The sequence below is a fragment of the Haemaphysalis longicornis genome, unplaced genomic scaffold (genome assembly GCF_048455015.1).
Source record: "Haemaphysalis longicornis isolate Haplotype H1 unplaced genomic scaffold, Haemaphysalis longicornis Haplotype H1 scaffold_1, whole genome shotgun sequence".
Taxonomy (NCBI): domain Eukaryota; kingdom Metazoa; phylum Arthropoda; class Arachnida; order Ixodida; family Ixodidae; genus Haemaphysalis; species Haemaphysalis longicornis.
The window spans coordinates 176,302,907-176,320,841 of NW_027526203.1; the positions used below are offsets into that span (position 1 = coordinate 176,302,907).

The following is a 17,935-nucleotide window of genomic DNA, read 5'->3' on the forward strand; positions in this document are numbered from 1 at the left end:
GACGCCCATGGCATTGAAGCAAAGCCGGTAAAATATGTATCTGACGTTATCGCCCCTTTCCTTGTGTATATTTTTAATCTGGTGCTTGACTCTGGTTGTTTCCCATCTTCCATGAAGTTGGCAAAGGTTACCCTTATACTTAAAGGTGGGGAAAAAATGACCCCAAAATCAATAGGCCTATCTCCGTCCTCCCGGTATTTTCTAAAGGGCTACAAAAACCTTTTTTTTTTTCGTGTGAACTCTTTCTTTTCGAAGCGCAATTTACTGGTCGACCAGCAACACGGTTTTCTACAGGGGAAATCTACAGAGACTGCACTTTTAACGCAGAAAGAACTCATAATTAAGAACATAAAAGAAAACAAACTAACGCTTGGAATATTCTTCGACTACAGCAAAGCATTTGACTACTTAGATCATATTATATTGTTAAGCAAATTGAGTGATTATGGCATACCAGGGGTCACTCATACGCTGCTTTTATCCTACCTCTCTGATAGAAAACAGCGAGTCGCTATTGACAATTGTGTTTCCGAATACAAACCTATTTTATACGGTGTTCCTCAGGGTAGTGTGTTGGGACCTTTCCTCTTTAACGTATATGTAAATGACATTTTTGAAATTAGTAGTGATGCATCATTCGTTCGTTATGCGGATGATACTAGCCTATTCGTTTCTGGTAGTAATTCAGAAGTGGAACTTCAAAAGCGTTACACTTGGTCAAAATCAAATGGCCTAAAAATTAACTACGCACAAAGAATACGCACATTATCGGTTTTTTAGGCATTGACACCACGCATGCGCTGTGCGCAATGCTCGTCCGCTTTTTGGCGAGCGTATTAACGTGCGCTTTTCAAGCAGAATAGGGTATACGCCAGGCGCTTGCATGTCCCTCTCGGGTGACTTCGCCTGGCCGAAGTCAGCGAGTCTGGCAGCTCAGGCCAGCTGCGTGCTTGCGCTCTTCACTTGATAATTGTCTCCATCTGTCAAAACAAGTTTCTGATAACTTAAAAAAAAACGCCGCGTCTCTCTCATGTTACTCTAGCAGGGTGCAGAACCCACGCGCACTCGATGAGGTCTCTAACCTTGTGCAACCTCGCCGGATGTCGAGGTTGTGTGCGTTCGGGACGCCTTCGTTTATCGTGGAATGCGATACTGTGCTCTTGCTGGAGGACTCTGCTTTCCATGTCCGCAATTAATTTTCCCAATATAATTACTGAGCACCGCATTCGGTTTATCTACAACGTCCGAGGCTGAAAACTTTTGTGGTAAGCGCGCGAATAGAATGATTTTTAAAGCGAAGCTTTGTTGGACTCACTGATGGCGTTGTTTTAATCAAAACCCACTGCAGGAAAGCCAACTTTACACTAACGGTGCGGACATGATGATGACGTTGATGGTGAAACAAGAAAAAAAACACGCTTCCATTGGCCAAAATTAAACCTTAGTCCCTCCCGTTACGAAGCCGACGTATATATACGATTGCACCATCATTTCATTCAGGAGGTCACTCAGCATTGCTTGCGGACCCGTTTCGCGCGCGTTTGCTTTGGACTACATGTTTAGATTTTGGGCGACGACGATGGTCTGACGACAAAGATGGGTGGGTTAGGGGAGGTGGCGCGAAGCTTTTAATGAGGGATTCGTTTGCTTTCGTCTAAGTTTGGACTTTGACTCCACAGGCAGTTTGAATTTCCACCGCTGACTCTTATACTTTGACTCTCAGGTGGTTCGCACTTTGATCGTTGGCGCTTCGACTTTAATTCAAGGGGCTCTGACTTTGGCAATTCGCTATTTCAATTTCGTACGCGAGAAAGCTTGGCATTTTAACCACACTTGTCTTTAGGCGGAGGGGCTTCTACTTGTTTTGTTTTATTCCGCCAATCGCGGAAAGACAGTGCTCCTCCACAGCGTACGAAGATATCCCATCACCTCTTTATTCTTGCGCTAAAGATTTGCAGCGCATGGCGTGACGTGTGTTCTCTCGCAACGTATACCGCGATTTTTGTGAATTTTAATAAAATGTATATGCCAGGCACGGTCGGTATCCAGAGCAGTAGTTTTGTGCAATAGGGTGAAACAAATGGCCTGGCGCTTTGATACTTCTCTCATGGAGCGTGCTTAGACAAGAGGACGTGAAAATCAATTGTATAATTGATTTTCACTTTTATATATTCAGCGTTAACACCCTGGCGTTTCTGTGGATTGGTTTTCGTGGCTGAGGAAAATTCCAGCTACTTCTGTGGCTATATTCGAAAATTGGTGTAGCTTGCACTAGTTGTGCAAGGCTGGCGAAACAGCAGAGCTGGGGGTCGACGTAGCTTCTCCCCACACTGACAGCGTATCACAGGAGAGAGGGCGAAGTAAGAGCAAATCTACGCACGATCCTCGTACGGCGAGCGGCAACCCAAAACTGTCACCCTCGACATTAACGGCAGGGAAGACGTCGTCGCCGCCGACCGAGTCAGGCCAGCTTACTTATCCCCCCCCCCCCCCCCCCGATTCAGCCAGGGCTTCCCCGTCTCAGCGACGCCGCCCCGGAATTCCCATGTTTAACCGACCAAAAATGTCACGTGGGTTACACAATGGCCTCAGGCTCTATGAGAGGGTGAAGTGGGAGGGGGAGTAGACCAGTAGTGACCGGCGCGCAGGGGCCCGCCGCTCCGAAGAACACGAAGGCGGGAGCTCCGTACGTGCAAGCCTGGACGACGCCAGGCGCTCCTCACGCACATTCACATGCGCTCGCTATTTTTTAAATGCGGAGCATTTCTTAGGCTCGCGATGTCACTCGTCGATGTTGTCGGCGCCGTGCACACGCTCACTGCGCATACGCGTCGCGTCGAGGCGCAGGTGCGCGTCTCTCCCCCGTACCCTCCTCGCTCTCAACAACAGGTGCGGCGTTGCGGGAGGAGCGCGTGAACCCCGTGCGCTCCGTCGCTCTCAACAACAGCTGCGGCGGTGCGGGGGGAGCGCGTCTGTGCGCGTATGCGTCGTAGCTACCCGTGCGCTGCGTCGCGCTCAACAGTAACGGCGGCAGGGCGTGTACACGTGATAACGGCGTGGTGGGTGCGTGGAAAGTTCGCGCGCTTGTGTACGGAAGTGTGCGCATGCGCGTCTCTCCCCCGTACTCCTGTCCCTCGAATGCGAGCGGTGTGTATATAAGCGGCGAAGCGCGTGTTCGGAATTCAGTCAAGGGCCTCTTTGCTTGGCTTTCGCTTGACTTGACGCTTTGCTTGACGGCACCAAGCAATAAAGACAGACTTTAACTTTACACTCCTTGCCTTCGATTCTCCTTCATTCAAAAATAAGAATAATAAAGACGAAATAACAATTAAGCATTCCCAAACCATACCCAATTACGCAACATTCACGCGATACCCCCACCACTCTGCGACGCATTTACTCGAGTTCCCCCCGTGGGAAGATGCGGGCGGGTTTTTTTTGCTAAGGCCACTGCGCAAAGGTCGTGTCGCGTGGCTCACGCCTACGGAGTTTTTTTTCTGATATTTTTTTCCTAACACCAACGAGCCGAGCCGAAGCTTAAATAGCTTTGCTGTTAAAATCGCCCCGCACCGCATGTGGGTCAACAGGTGGCGCAGTACGCATTATTGTTTTAGTACAACACTCTCTTCACGGTGCCTACGTGTGGCCCACAAATACGGAACGTTACGGCAACGCAAAGAAAGCAGAACCTATTTAAAAATTATCTATTACCTTGAAACAACAGAAAACTTGTGTCGGCTAAGGCATATCGCTGAAACAAATTTCCCTGCGCCAGTTGGCCGAAAATGGTAGAAAACCGCAATTTCAAAATGTCAGTTAATTTGAATCTTGCCCGTCTTGCAATCATCCCGACCAGCATTCAGTCATTCTGACAGGTGTTAACCAAACTCAGTATGGTCAGATCCAGTCGCTTCAACAAGATTTATATTCTTTTAATGTATACGTGTGTTAGCTGGGATCGTTTCGTTATCCATTGAGAAAGCTCCACTAAGCGAGCTGGAGGGGATCAGTGTACAATAGGCCCCCCTAAATGCTTAGAGTCTCATTAGCGTTTTTCCGAGCAATCTCTTAGAATTTTGTGTAATTAATTCAATGAGCACTACCATTACGGTATGGTTACCACTCCTACATTTCAAAAGCCCAGTGCTCCGAATTTAAAGTTTTTTTCGGGGGTTATCCTTCTTGGGGGCTGGGGCTGTTGGCGTCTACGGCTGTCGTCATCGTAAATCGTCGTCTCATGCAGTCACGCTACTAAAACACCGGGAAACTCATTTACGCCTCGAGCTAAAACGTAACGCGTGCTAAAAAAACACCGGGACACGTTTACGCCTCGCACGGGAGCGCTTCGTAACGCGTACTAAAAAAAAACACCGGGACACTCGTCTTGCTGCTTCAAAGAGAACATGGTGCTTCAAAGACAAGAGACTTTTACAGCACAGCGGTATACCTGTGCCCCCCGACAGTTTCACCGTCGTTGGAGAAAACGCTAAGGCGCCAAGAATGCACTTACACACTGCATGCTTCACCCCTCCTCAGGTTTCACGTTATCGGATATGGCCCGGGATTTTTCGGATAATGCAAGGCTGCGTTTTAGTCTATCGCTAAGTAGAACAGTACACGACATCGGTGATCTACTTCACAATGAGAGCGCTAGAGTTACGAGAGAAGACAACGGACATTTAAACTTCGTCCATCAGCGCACAAGTTGAGATAGCAGCACTATACAGCGAGAGCGGCTTCAGTTGTCTCCGTGATCCTATAGTTTCTGAAGGAAGTAGCTAAAGGGAACGTATTTGATGAATACGACTGCGCATTCTAGAGATTTCCCGTGGTTCAGCTTCATGGCAGTGCACTGAATTTACCAATCTGTGCAGTAAACAACAAAATGTTTTGCGAACAACGATATCGAACGTACGATCTTGCTCAAAAATGTTATCTGTACGGTGGTGCTGCGTAATGCACGGCGGCATATATACTATGGAGAGACGGACGAAAGCCATAGTGCCACGGAGGGAGATTGGCGACTTCCATGCCACAGCGGATAGTAAGCTCCATTGAGGATCAACTTCAATTCAATCCAACTTTATCAAAGCAAATTACGCTCTTATCCACACGTACGCATAGAGAGTGATAGAAATCACGCCGTGAACAGCAACATGTGACGGACCGACATCACCTAGCAACGGTGCTGCCTACAGTAGCGCTACGCCTCTTAATACGGAGAGATTAGGTATTAGACACATTAGTTGGTCGGTCTGAGTGTTAGTGTATTGCGGTGCGTAAAGCGGAGCCTATAGCCCGTCTCTCTGCACCCTTGGATAGTTTTGGATGCAGCGTTTTTTAACGGTAATGCTTGCCGCGCCATCTGTTGAGCCCAATTTCGAAGCACCCAAAGTTGCCCTTTCGTACGTTACTACTCAAGCCAAGCTAACCTGTAGCCTGTCTGCGGGTTTTTAGAGACAAATGCATTACCCCTGGCGTCGAGTGCAAGAGCGTGGAAGTATGATAGCCTCTTACCGTGATTCCTCTTACCGTGATCTTGCAGTGATTCATCTTACCTTTTACCTCTAACCTCTTACCGTAATGCAGCCTTAAGGAAAATACCAGGTACCCGTCGGGATATCTGTGCTCATCCACGCAACACCATATTTTGAAGGAACTGGCGGTGCTAGGGCTACCTATATTATTCCTCATCGTAATATTACAGGACCACGCCGCAAATACAGAGCATGGCATGCGACGTGGATGCGAGACGCCAAATGAAATAGCAGATAGCGCGGCACGCTGGTTTAGCGAGTCACCTCACTCGGGGGTCGGAACTGAACGAATTATACAAACCATTCCTGTTAATCACTTCCTCACATTTGTGGGGTCAAACTACAAACCGACTCCGATACACATGGGTAGCTAGCGCAGCGCCCTCGGCTTGAACTCGAGGGTACCATGAAGGCACAGCTGAAAATCCTTGACTGCCCGATAGGGAGCCTCCCTGACAAGCAACACCATGCGGATTTCTCCACCGCGTTTGGCCCGCGTGGAGAAAGGAGTCTGGGTTGAGCTTGCTCGTTCATTTCTTGGATTTATGCCATTTATACTGTAAACGCCGTCGCCTGCTGAGAAATGCATGCGGGAGGCCGCGTTTTCAGTACGTCATCCATAACTATCGCTATAGGGTGTTCTAGGCACTAAATACTCTCGCGTTCAGGAAGTGGACTGCCATGTTCCAAGTGTTTGAAGGCTGCCGAATTCTTGCCGTACCAAGTTCTCGCGAGAGTGCCCCAAATGCGTCAATGGCCAGCACACTCCCAGTCGTTGCATGCGCATGCACGCATCGCTGAGCCGGATGCGTAGCGTGCTGCGCATGCGCAGTCGCCGCCTGCAGCTCTGGGCCGTATACCCATCTGGATCAGGTCGTTTCATAAGGGTCGTTTCATAAGGAGCACACCTGCAGCTGGATCCACAGCTTTTAGCTCCAGCCCCTTCCTCTTAAAGGAACATACAGAATTGAATCGAATAATTGGAAGAGCTCTACAAGTAACTAGTTCCAAATCTATAAGACGTGTGCTCTTGGGATACGAAGTGCAAAAAAATTGGACGCGCCTCGAAAAATGGGGCAGTGTCCGCTGAAATACATGTGAAGGAAATGTTCCTATGCTTGTATCCCCAAAGTAAAAAGGAGCAGAAAGTAAACTAAGAAGCCATGGAGACCCTTGAAACACGATTTAAATGCTCGTGCTTAGATTACGCACTAAAGAGAAAGCTAAATTCAGAAGATAGTGGTGTAGGTCGGTACCATAGATTTAATGACAAAGCTGTACTTTCCCCCGCCCCAATATATAGAGAGAAAGCTCGTCATCATCGTCATTATGTTTATTACAGTGGAACCACGCTGATACGTCCCCCAGACTTACGACGACCCGCTTGTTACGATGGATCATCGCCGTCCCGGTAAACTCCCCATAGAAACAATGCATTGAAACCCCGATGATATGACGCTTCGGTGCACGCAGTCCGCTTCATACGACGGACCCTGGCGCAGATAAACCGATGTTTTTCCCACATTTTACACCACTTCGCCGCCTCGTCCCGACCTTTCTGTTTATGAACCCCCCTTTGACACTGCTTGATGTGGAAAGGTCCGTATGTGGGCCAGACAAGTGGCTGAACAGACGCAGACGCAAACGGGCACTCGTGAGCGGGAGATAACCTTCGGCGGCTGCACGCGGCAGCAGTACGCCAACGCCCCAACCGCGAGAAATGGAAGTTCAAGTGGCAGGCGGACCGTGAATTTGAAACTCCCAACCAGCCGCCGACGAATGCGAAACCACATACGACGCAACCGCACGGCGATGACCGAACACCCGCATTCCCGCCCACTCGATCCAAGTTCTTCCTTACACGAGGCTCCCTCTCCATATTCTCTGCTCTCTGCTTACCAGTGTTTTTTAAAGCCGCGTGGTCATTCCGCTCCTTTCTTTGCTAGGGCGCCTCGATTCACGCGCGTGCGCCGCAAGGATGGCGACAGGTATACGTTGGCACCGCTTTCTTGGATCACTCACTGGCCGACACAGCAAGTCACTGCAGCAAGACCACGCTATAATTTTCGCGGCAACACCGTTTACTGTCGAAGTTTGAATCATCTTATAAATTTCCCCTTGCCGGGTCTCGTGGCGAACGAAAACAGCTATGTGTTGAGCCCTTTGACCGATAAGTGGCGGCGCAGGACCGTTCGAAGGTCTCTCCAACCTATACAGGAATGCCGTATTTTTTTTTCATCTCCGCCTCGTATTATCGCTCGTTTCGCTTAGGCTTGGCCATTTCACACTCTCTTTTTCCTCTCTAAATTTGCTCCACCATGTCGGCCTGATCTCGATCGCGCAAAGCGCGGGGCTGGCGGGCTATAAATAGCGCCGGACGGCACGGGTAAGGTGGCTGCATGGGTGTCGCGTAGCATGCGGCGCTTGGCTGGCGGGCTAGCTCGGACGCCGTGGAGGTCAGGGGGCACAACATAGCCGTTTCTTCTTTACAGTTGGGATTTGAGCTTAAGGTTCACAAATCACGCGAGAACGCGCTATATATAGCCATTTCAATAAGTTCTCAACCCACATTTCACGTGTGACCGTCTACTAGGCTGGCAGGTACCCGCATCCCGGTCGTACGCCACCCCGGTCATACGACGCTTTCTCTCGGGGTCCCTTGAAAGTCGTATTATCTGAGTTCCACTGTACTAATATTATTGCACCGAAATAATAAGAATGGTTCTAGTAATAACCACTGCCAAAAAAATGTTTTGTGCCATCATCCGCCTTGCGATTCCCCAAGCCCATTAAGCACCTCCCAAAGACTTCCAATAATACGTAATCATGAACGATCTGGATCTGATAAGCTTCGTTGTATCCCTCTGCCAACGGCAGGGGAAGTCAGAGATGCCGATACATGACTAAGCTCCTGCTGCGAATGTTTCATGATCCGAAAGTCGGACCGGGTTTTTTCGCCGCCCACAATAATATCGCCCCGAGTATTTCCCACCCGATGTTGTGCAGCCAATGGCTCAAGGAATTACACACCAAGCATTCTACGAGGGGAACTCTGACTTATCAATGCAGGATCAACCCCACGGACGCATACATTACACTGAATAAACATGCCTAACTTCTTCAAGGAAAGTATCCAATACAACGCAATGCAAGGCCTGACCTCATGTATTGCCTGTTCTTCATATATTGTGCTGGATTTACTGCCCGAAACCTCCCTCAATGAAGCTTCGCAAGGCACGCAGAGGTGAAATGAAAGCACCGATTAGGGATCAAGGTAAGCCCTGGGGAGAAACGAAACTTACGTCCTTTTATTATGTTGGTGTGCCCCCTGCACCTTGGGCAGTCTGTTCCTTGAAGATATATTTCCATGCCCATACAAGAGGATGACATTATCAAAAGCGTGGCGGTAGGGGGAAGAGGTGGCAAAATGACGTGGTACCACGTTGTCACTGACATTGACATCATCCGTAAACTTACCGGATTGCACGAGTTGATTGAAGCGTTGCTTTTTTGTCTCGTTGACGTTCCTCCACCAGAGGTTGAAAAAGCCCGTCTCCACGAAGATGAATCGCCTCCGTGCGTCTTTCTCCAATTCGTCCAGCACACTGTCAAAAATGTACCGGACGCCCACGTTCGCGAACTCATTCTTGGCTGAAATATAGCAGAAGGCACCAGAGCGACATTGAAGAACTATTTCTCTGTTTCGGCTTAAGAAACTACTATGCAGAGATTTCTTTCCGATAGAAAACTTTTGATCAACTTAACAAACTGTTTTGTCATGCGCAGCATGAGTAATGTGGCTATCGGGTGCTCCAAACTGTCTTTGAATCATTACATGCTATACGGGTTTCACGTCTTAAGTAAGAAGATGTACCTTCTTCGCCTTCGCTAAGGCTATCAATAGCGTGCCCCAACAACACTTGTTGCTAAAACTTTCTAACCTAACTTACACCCAAACATTTTTAATTGTAATAAGTAATTTCTAAGTAGTAAATCTGCAGTAAAGAAACCATTTTTCGATTTTCAGTAACGTATGGGTCCTCCAAGGGTTCGCCTCCCCTCCCCCTATTTTCGGCATACATTACTTCTTCCACTGCAAGTTTCAAGCCATATTCGCACGTATTCTGATGACTGCGTTATATTCCGCCCTGTCACTAAAACTTTCGTTCAACGAACCGAATAGCACCATCTCCTGCACATTCAAAAATGGCGCTATGTGTGGCAGATGACAATTACCCTACCAAACGCAAAGTCATATCATTTAACCACAACCATATATTTTAATATTTCCGTATTATATTACTAATATTACATTAGACCTACTACCTTCCCTCCAATACCTTGGTGGTATTTTGTGTAATGATGCTTCGTTGAAACCTTATGCAAACAACACTACCACCTGAGCCAGTAAACCGCTTGGTTTATTGGTAATGCCATCTTCGCCATGCTCCGCCACATATAACGCAACTCCTGTTTCTTTCAAAACTTCAGTATGCATGTGTATTCTGGACCGCACTCGAAATATACCCCATCAACGCTCCTGAATCCCTTAACCGCGCCACTAGATTCATTCAAGGCGCCAAAGACCACATCATCATTTCATATTTAAAAGCACATTTTGGATTGAAACCTCTTTTTCCTCACCGTCGCATCACCACCCCTTACCATTTTTCATGGACTCTTTTTTCCTTTGCTCAACTGCGTGTCTTACACCACCCCATAGATGTACATAACCAATCGCCCCGGTCAAGCACTTAGAGTTCCAAGTCACCGTACCCGCACCGTTACATTCGCTGCCTCCTTCTCTAGTGCTTCTAAAGATTGGAACTGCCTTCGAAACCATTTCGCCGTCCCCACCAGCCCGTTTTAATTCACTGCCGATGTAACGAGTCATCTATCATGTTAATTCAATGTGGCTACAAAATACTGTTTGTCACTCTCCGTAACCTTATGTTACACCCCTGTGGGGGGTCTTTAGGTAAAATGAAATAAGAAGTAAATTCGGTAATGATATAGTTTACAAACCTATGGCCATCGCAGTTTGCGTGGGTCAGGCGACGTTGCATTTACAGCACTCCACAGACATGAGGAGCTGGCGGAACCGGTATGAAGAAACCTTTCACTGTTTGAAATCGACAGCTATGAGGCTGATAAACTTTAACATATTACAACGTTCCTGGTGAAGCGCACAAGACAGAAAAAATGAACGAAGGTGAGGTCGAAAATTTGCAAATATGATTGCAAATTTTGCACGCCAACTACCATATACAAAGAGTCAATCAGGTAGACGCAATGATGTGAGCATCTAATCTACAGCCATGCTTTACAGCTTATGGCAAGCGTCCAAAGCGTAGTCTTGTAATTAACACAAAACATCGCTCTATATAATTTGCGAGCTGCGAAATGCCTGAGATTGTGGAGGGATATCCAACGAGCTACGCTTTAAGTCTAGCTATCAAGGAGTCTATACAAAGGGCGGCATGTGTTGGCCTATAATATTGACTCTGACGGAGTGGCGCTTGCTGATTTTCAACAGCTTCTTGTTAGCAACTGTTCTTTTTTTATCACTGTCGTTCCCACACTACGATAAAGCGAACCGGTAGGATAACGCCCAGTACGCTCTAGTCATCGAGCGCATGCCGACGTGGTCGAATGAGTTAACTGAACTTTTACCTTATGCAAGCAGATAATCAGTTTCCTCAACATGATATAAAATACACAATATGGCTGTGACGTACTATGCTCCACATCAGTTGATTACCGTTACCTCACCTCAACTTACAGTCCTCTCGACCTACTAAAAACCTCAAGAACGTAAAAAAAAATTCATTTCCAAAATCAGCCATCACGGTTCCGCAATCTGGTATTACAGGCGAAGTAGACGCTTGGATGTATGATCGTGAAGACTACATATCTACCGCACGATAAAAAAGTCCCGTGGCCAAGTTTAATCTGTAGCCGTACGGCTCCTTCTTCCTGCCAAGATGTTGGTTGAGCACTTCAACGTACTAGGAATATTTTTTAGTAATATCCCTCCAATTCAATCTTTTTTTCACATACACAACGTTCGCCATTTTCGTGAGGGGAAAATCATATTTAGCCACGATTACTAACAGTTTCTCTAAGCAGTCAGCAATAACCGGGTAATATGGTAACACGAAAGTTTTCAAACAATCTGCTCACCGACGAACCTTCTCGTGGTGGAAGTATTCAACCCGACTTATGATTCCGCTACCCACTGCTAATAAGGATGGAACAATCTCAAGGAGCTTCGCCATTCTCATAGCCTTCTGCATCCACTTGCGACGAACCTCACTCGTGCCAAGCTACCTATACCTGCGTACAGATACGGATCCTCTGCCATGGGACCTTTCCATAGCCATATTCTCCACCACCCGGGCGTCCCATGTTGTATGTGTCGGTTAGCCAAACACTCAGCAAAAATACTGGTCCTGCCCGCAATCCACTCGATCAGAGCACTATGACCCTACCCTGACCCTACCCCCCACCGCCGCTATTCCTACGAAAGCTGAGTCACTCAGCCGGCACGTCTTACGTTCCTTCGGTCATAGGAAACTAAAAAAATGACTCCCGATTACTATACCCCTATTGCGAAATTTGTGCCCAGCGCGAACTGCAGTCTTCTCGGTCATGACGCATAGCTGCTGTGTCCCAGGAAGTTATCGCGTGACCAGCGAACGCACGGCAGAGCCCGCTACTCTGCCCTTATGTCGCAGCGCGTAGCCTACGCCGAGCATGTTGTAGTAAATCATATTTTAACCTCCCACGAAGATGAGCTACGCAACGACGAGGACGCGAGGAGGAGAAATAAACTTTATTGCAGTATGCAAGTTAGGGGCGGGGGGTGACCACTGGGCGCAGCCCAGCGGGGACTTCGGCAGCACGCTCCACCAAGGCTTTCTAGACCCTGGGGTCAGAGCTACCCAACGCCGCCTCCCATTGATCAACAGAGGGAATTAGGGGTAAGGGGTTTCGAGGGAACGCCCACATAGATTGGCAGATTGTGTCGGCATCTCATCAGTAGGAGCATAGGGGTGATGGGTACTGATCGGGATATATGCGATAAAGGTGTGCGCGGCACGGAAGGGTATTAGTTTGAAGGAGCCGCCACTAGCGTTCTTCCTTTGTAGAAACTGAGGATTGTGCTGGAGGGTATTTCTGGTGGAGGAGGCGGTAGTGCGCGGTGATGGCCGCGTACGTAATAAGGCTATCTCGAGGGGATTGCGCTCCCTGGTTAGGGGTAACAGAAGGGACTGCTCGGATAGTAAGATCTCGAGCTGCTGTATGGGCCGCCTCGTTACCCCCTAAGCCAGTGTGTGCAGGTGTCCACACCAGCTCCACTGGCGTTTTGGGGGGATTACGCAGAAGCATTTTGAGAGGTTTGACTGATATGGGCCCTCGGGCAAAGTTCCGTACAGCATATTGTGAATCGGACAAGATAACTTTTGGGTTAGGGCTCTGAGACAGGGCTAGCAATATTGCCGCTTCTTCCGCCTCAGTAGATAAGTGGGTGCGGATGGTGAAAGATGTGAGTTGGGGGGAGTTAGGACTGTTGATGACCGCCAAGGCATAGGCTGTGTGGTTGCAGTAGCTAGCGGCATCCACATAGTGGGTTGTCGGTTTGATAGGGTATATTTCTGCCAGGTAACGAGCGTGGTGTTCCCTTCGAGCGGCGTGGTTTGTGGGGTGCATGTTGCGGGGTAGTGGCCGGGTTAGGATATTGTCTCGAATGGTAGGGGGAATCGGGTGGGCAGAATTAGTGAAGATGGGGATAGGGATGTGTAATCGGCGGAGAATTGTTAGTCCCGCAGGCGATGATGCTAGACGGGAGTATTGATTCATTAAATGGGCCTCAATAAGTTTCTCAGCGGTATTGAGCATACCAACTTGTTCTAGTTTGGCAGTGGAAGTGCGGTGGGGTACCTGCAGGGCGACTCAGTAGACTGCGCAGCAGGCGGCTTACTTTGTCAAGTTCTGCACGGGTAGGATTGAGGTACGAGAGGGAGAAGGTGAAGAGACTGGTAATGAAAGCTTGAATGAAGCGTAGGCGTTCCATCTCCTTGAGGCCCTGATGCCGGGGAGAGATGCGTCGGGGAAGGCCAATGATTTGAATGATTTGGGCGTTTAGTTGAGAGAGGTATTGGGAGTTCACGCGATTTTGTTGTATTGAGAGCCCTAGTACCTTGATTCGGGGCACTGTAGGAATTTTGCTCTGACCGAGAGTTATAGTGATGGTAGGAGGACTGGGGGTTTACCGCGAGGCGGGGGAGAATTGAGAGCTCGGATTTCGGTGTGGAACAAGTGAGCCCTGCTTGAGTTGCGGCAGCGAGGACCATGTTTGCACCGTTTGAATCTTCAATCTGGGCATCGCTTCCTCCAGAAGTCCAATGGGTAATATCGTCCGCGTACAAACTGTGTCGAAGGTAAGGTATTTGAGAAAGGTGCTGTGGGCGGTGGAGGAGGGCTATGTTGAAGAGCAAGGCTGACAACACTGCTCTATGAGGGGTTCCTATGGATGACATTGTTATTGCTGCGGAGGCGACATCTCCCAGATGAAGCTCCGCGGTACGGTTGGTTAAAAAGGAGCGGATGTAATTATAGGTCCGGTGGCCTACTTTCAGTGCTTCAAGGTCACTCAGGATTGCGGCATGGGAGGCTTGGTCAAAAGCTTTTTGAAGATCAAGAGCTAGAATGGCGGCAGTGTCTATTCGGGAGGGAGGGGTAAAGATGTCATGATGGAATTTTAGTTGGACGTCTTGGACTGATAGGCGCGAGCGGAAGCCAAACATGGTGAAAGGATATGCGTTGGAATGGTCCAGTTATTGAGTAAGGCGGGCGTGAATAATATGCTCAAGGACTTTGCCTACGCAGGAAGTTGCCTACGCAGGAAGTGAGAGATATAGGCCGGAGATGTTCGAGTGCGAGGGGTTTGCCAGGTTTAGGTATGAAGGATACTTGAGCATGTTTCCATTCGGGAGGGAGAGTGCCAGTAATCCAGAAGTGATTATAGTATTTGGTGAGAGTGGCTATAGAGGTATCATCGAGGTTCCGTAGAAGTTTATTCGTTATGCCCTCCAGGCAGGGGAGCTGTGTTGGTGCGGATCTTGAGGAGCGCCGCGCGTACCTCAGCTTCTTTGATTTCTCGGTCTAAATCAGGGTGTTGGGGTCCAGAGTAGTGGGGCGCGATAAAAGTGGGGCCCTGTGCGTGTACGTAGCTTGGGGATAATCTAAGAGCTGGGTGTTGGTGCGGGGATATTTGTGGACAAGCCGAGTGAGTCGTGATTGCGTTTGGATTCGGGAGGAGCTAGGGTCCAGTAGGTGTCGGAGAAGGTGCCAAGTACGCCGCATACCCAGATTTCCGCGCATTTGATCGCCGAGTTGTGCCCCTTGGAGTCGGGAGAGTTCAAGAGCGTGGGTCTCAATAGTTTTTTGTAGTTGCGCTAATCTGGCGCGGAGTCGGCGGCGATGTGTACCAGGTCGTCACCTTCGTTCAATATTTCTATATGCTTCCCAGAGATGATGGAGGCGAGTGTCAACAGCCTCGCTTGGAATTTCAGGTCCGAAGGGTTTGTCTTGAGCTCATTTAGCTGTTACAAGTTCGGCCATCCAAGTGGTCAGACAGCTGGCATCTCATGCTTGCTGGTGGCGGGATCTGTTCACTTTCTGTGCGGAACTGGTGCCAGTTTGTAAGATACTGCTGACGCGGTTTCGATGAAAGCGCGTGGATGGGTTGGAGGTTCAGTGCAATGATGAAGTGATCGCTGCCGAGCGAATGTGGTGTGCTGTGCCAGCGTAAGCAATGGATGTTGCGGGAGAGAGAGAGAGAGAGAGATCAGGCATGGTATCGCGTTGCACAGTTTCTCATGCGCGTGGGGGTGGTCGGGTCAGATAGGCGTTTGCTTTGGACAAGGTCCCTCTGACGGCGGCCTTTGGGTGTGGTGCGATGGTCCCCCACGCGAGATGGGGAACATTAAAGTCACCAATGATTAAGAGGGGTGATGCTGTGCTGCTTGGATGGCATCAGTAAAGACAGAGTTGAAGTTGTGGGTTGTGGCTTTGGGGCTACTGTAAACATTCAGTACGTAGAGGCGAAGAGCTTGCCGAGCGAAAGGACATAGAATACGAAATGTGGTATGTCCGTACCCTCATTGGGCGTGGACTCAACAGAGACGTTGCGGTGGACGAGGTTAGCAGTGAAGGGGTTGTTAGGGGAATGTATTGTTTGATAGCCCGTGAGTTTTACTTTGAGCCCTGGTTTCTGAAGCGCAATGATGGTGGGACTCGGGTCGCGAGTGGATATGTGCATTTGCAGGTTGTGGCGTTTTTTACCAAAACCTCTTCAGTTCCACTGCCAGACTAGAATATTAAGTTTACATTTGCTCATTGTCAGAATCAGAAGGGGGGAGGGGGACTTCCTGTGCAGTCGGGGCTAGGCTAGCGTTTGTTGTGAGCGCCCGCACGCAAGACTGTATTTCTCCGCGAAGGTCTGTTATAGCAGCTTGTAAGGCGTTCTGGGTGCTTAGTAGGGTGTGGTGTAACTTAAGATATTCCTGCCTTTGATTAGTTAAAGCCTGTTGAATGGAGGCGAGGCGGCCATTCGTTGCGTTATAGATATGAGTTTGGGGGTTTTCTGGTAGCGGGGCCTTACGTTCGTGGGGAAGGGCTTGGGAGGCTTCAAGCTCCATGTCGGTGTCGAAAGGCGTGGGGACTGCGGGATGTGTGTTGGTACTGGGTGTGGCGAGAGTGTTGCGGAGAACGAGGTTTTCCTGTTTGAGGCGGATATTTTCTTGGCGTAGCTGTGCGATCTCGGCGCGTATAGTCTGTAGTTCTCGAAGGAGGTCTGGGGAATAGTGGGGTGCTTTTGGAGGTGGGGGATTGTTGGGAGGCAGACGTGGGCATCTCACCAGGAAATTTTGAGGGTATTGCTCTGTTTGTGGTGGGACGGTGGGTGTTTTAGTCGTGTGGCGTAAGTTAGTAATCAGGGCAGAAGAGGTCGCACTCTGTTGCATCGATGAGTTAGTCGGCCCTCCAGTTGGCATCTGCTTCCAAGGCTTGCACTGTCCCCCTGAAGGTTGCTGTCGGTCTTTGGTGCCCCATGCGTGGAGCTCAGGGTGGTCGGCGCAGGTTCCGCGGTCAAGGCCAGGAAAATCGGTGGGGGGGTCATTCGGAGTCCTGGCTGATTTCCCTTGTTCGGAGACCACCTGAGCGTACGATGGGGGCCGCTTGTGGGGTTGGAAGCGTCGTGGACAGTCCGCAGAGCACGTGAGGTGAGTGCCGTCGCACACTATGCACCGGGGAGTGCACGGGCGGTTCTCCGTTGGATTCGTGATGCCGCAACTGAAGCAGCACCGGGGGATTTGATGTTCGGGCACACATCTTGCCGGTGCCCAGCTTGCCAGTACGCTGCGCATGCTTCCGTCTTGGGGCAAAATGGCTTGCACCGGTACGTCGCTGCCCTATATCGCACCCAGAAAGGGACTCGGTGGCCGTCGTACAAGATTTGAACTTTGTTGGAGGTGTTCAGACATTTAACGTATTTGAACTATGTTGGAGGTGTTCAGATATTTAACGTCAATAATGCGTAAGTCCGGGTTATAATTCAAAATACTGTTCTGCACTTGTTCCGGGGTGTCGTCTTCGGGAACATTGAAGATAACTCCCGTGGTGGTATTAGCTGGCGCGGACACGTGAGCGGCTACTTCGTATTGGTGACCGCGAAGCACCTTATTCCGGCGTACCGGGTGGCACGGTAATTAGCCACATACTGTACCTGAATTTGGTCTTCACGGTTCAGCTCCACTGCTGCTTGGGCCTGGATTGCGTCGGCTAGAGTGGCGTGCGCTACAGACGACAGTGCAAGTCCTCCTCGAGGGCGAAGGCCGATTTCACATCAGACTCCGGGAGAGGTGAATCCGGTGGCGGGCGATGCGGGGGACCCTTTTTGTCTTGCGTGGGTGCACGCGCGGCGCTCGATGTGTTCATGGCTGCAGTAGACGCACGTTATTGGTCTCGAAAAACATCCACCTGTTGCCTTACTCGTTGTTCAGCACTCTCTGCTGGGTGCTGCAGTGCGATGAGGCATTACTCGCTCGTGGGTTCTCTCGACGGCATCGCAGCCGTCGAGAGGACCCACGATGCCTCTGCGTAGGTGGCGCGAACGGCGTCTCAGGAAGTGAATGCACATCATCGTCGAATGCACAACGGGAGGCGCTGCTATGGCGTGATCTCGCAGGACGTCGCCCCAGCGCAACACGTCTCACTGCTTCCCCCTCAGATTTTCACCATGCGTCGCCGCCGAGGAGTGTCTGCGTGGGCTCGGCATATTTCTCTCCCCCTCACTTTTCGCCACGCTTTCTTCCCCCATTTTTTTTTCGCTC

At 49.6% G+C, this 17,935-nt stretch overlaps 1 protein-coding gene across 1 annotated transcript in view; it reads right to left on the reverse strand.

The window, feature by feature from the left end:
- The window catches only part of LOC144139672 (lysosomal alpha-mannosidase-like), a 97,194-nt gene that overhangs the window by 64,408 nt on the left and 14,851 nt on the right, over positions 1 to 17,935 (reverse strand). Inside the window, exon 3 of the mRNA XM_077671965.1 lies at positions 9,015 to 9,188. Coding sequence (XP_077528091.1) covers positions 9,015 to 9,188 — 174 coding nt within the window. The remainder of the gene's footprint in view (positions 1 to 9,014; positions 9,189 to 17,935) is intronic.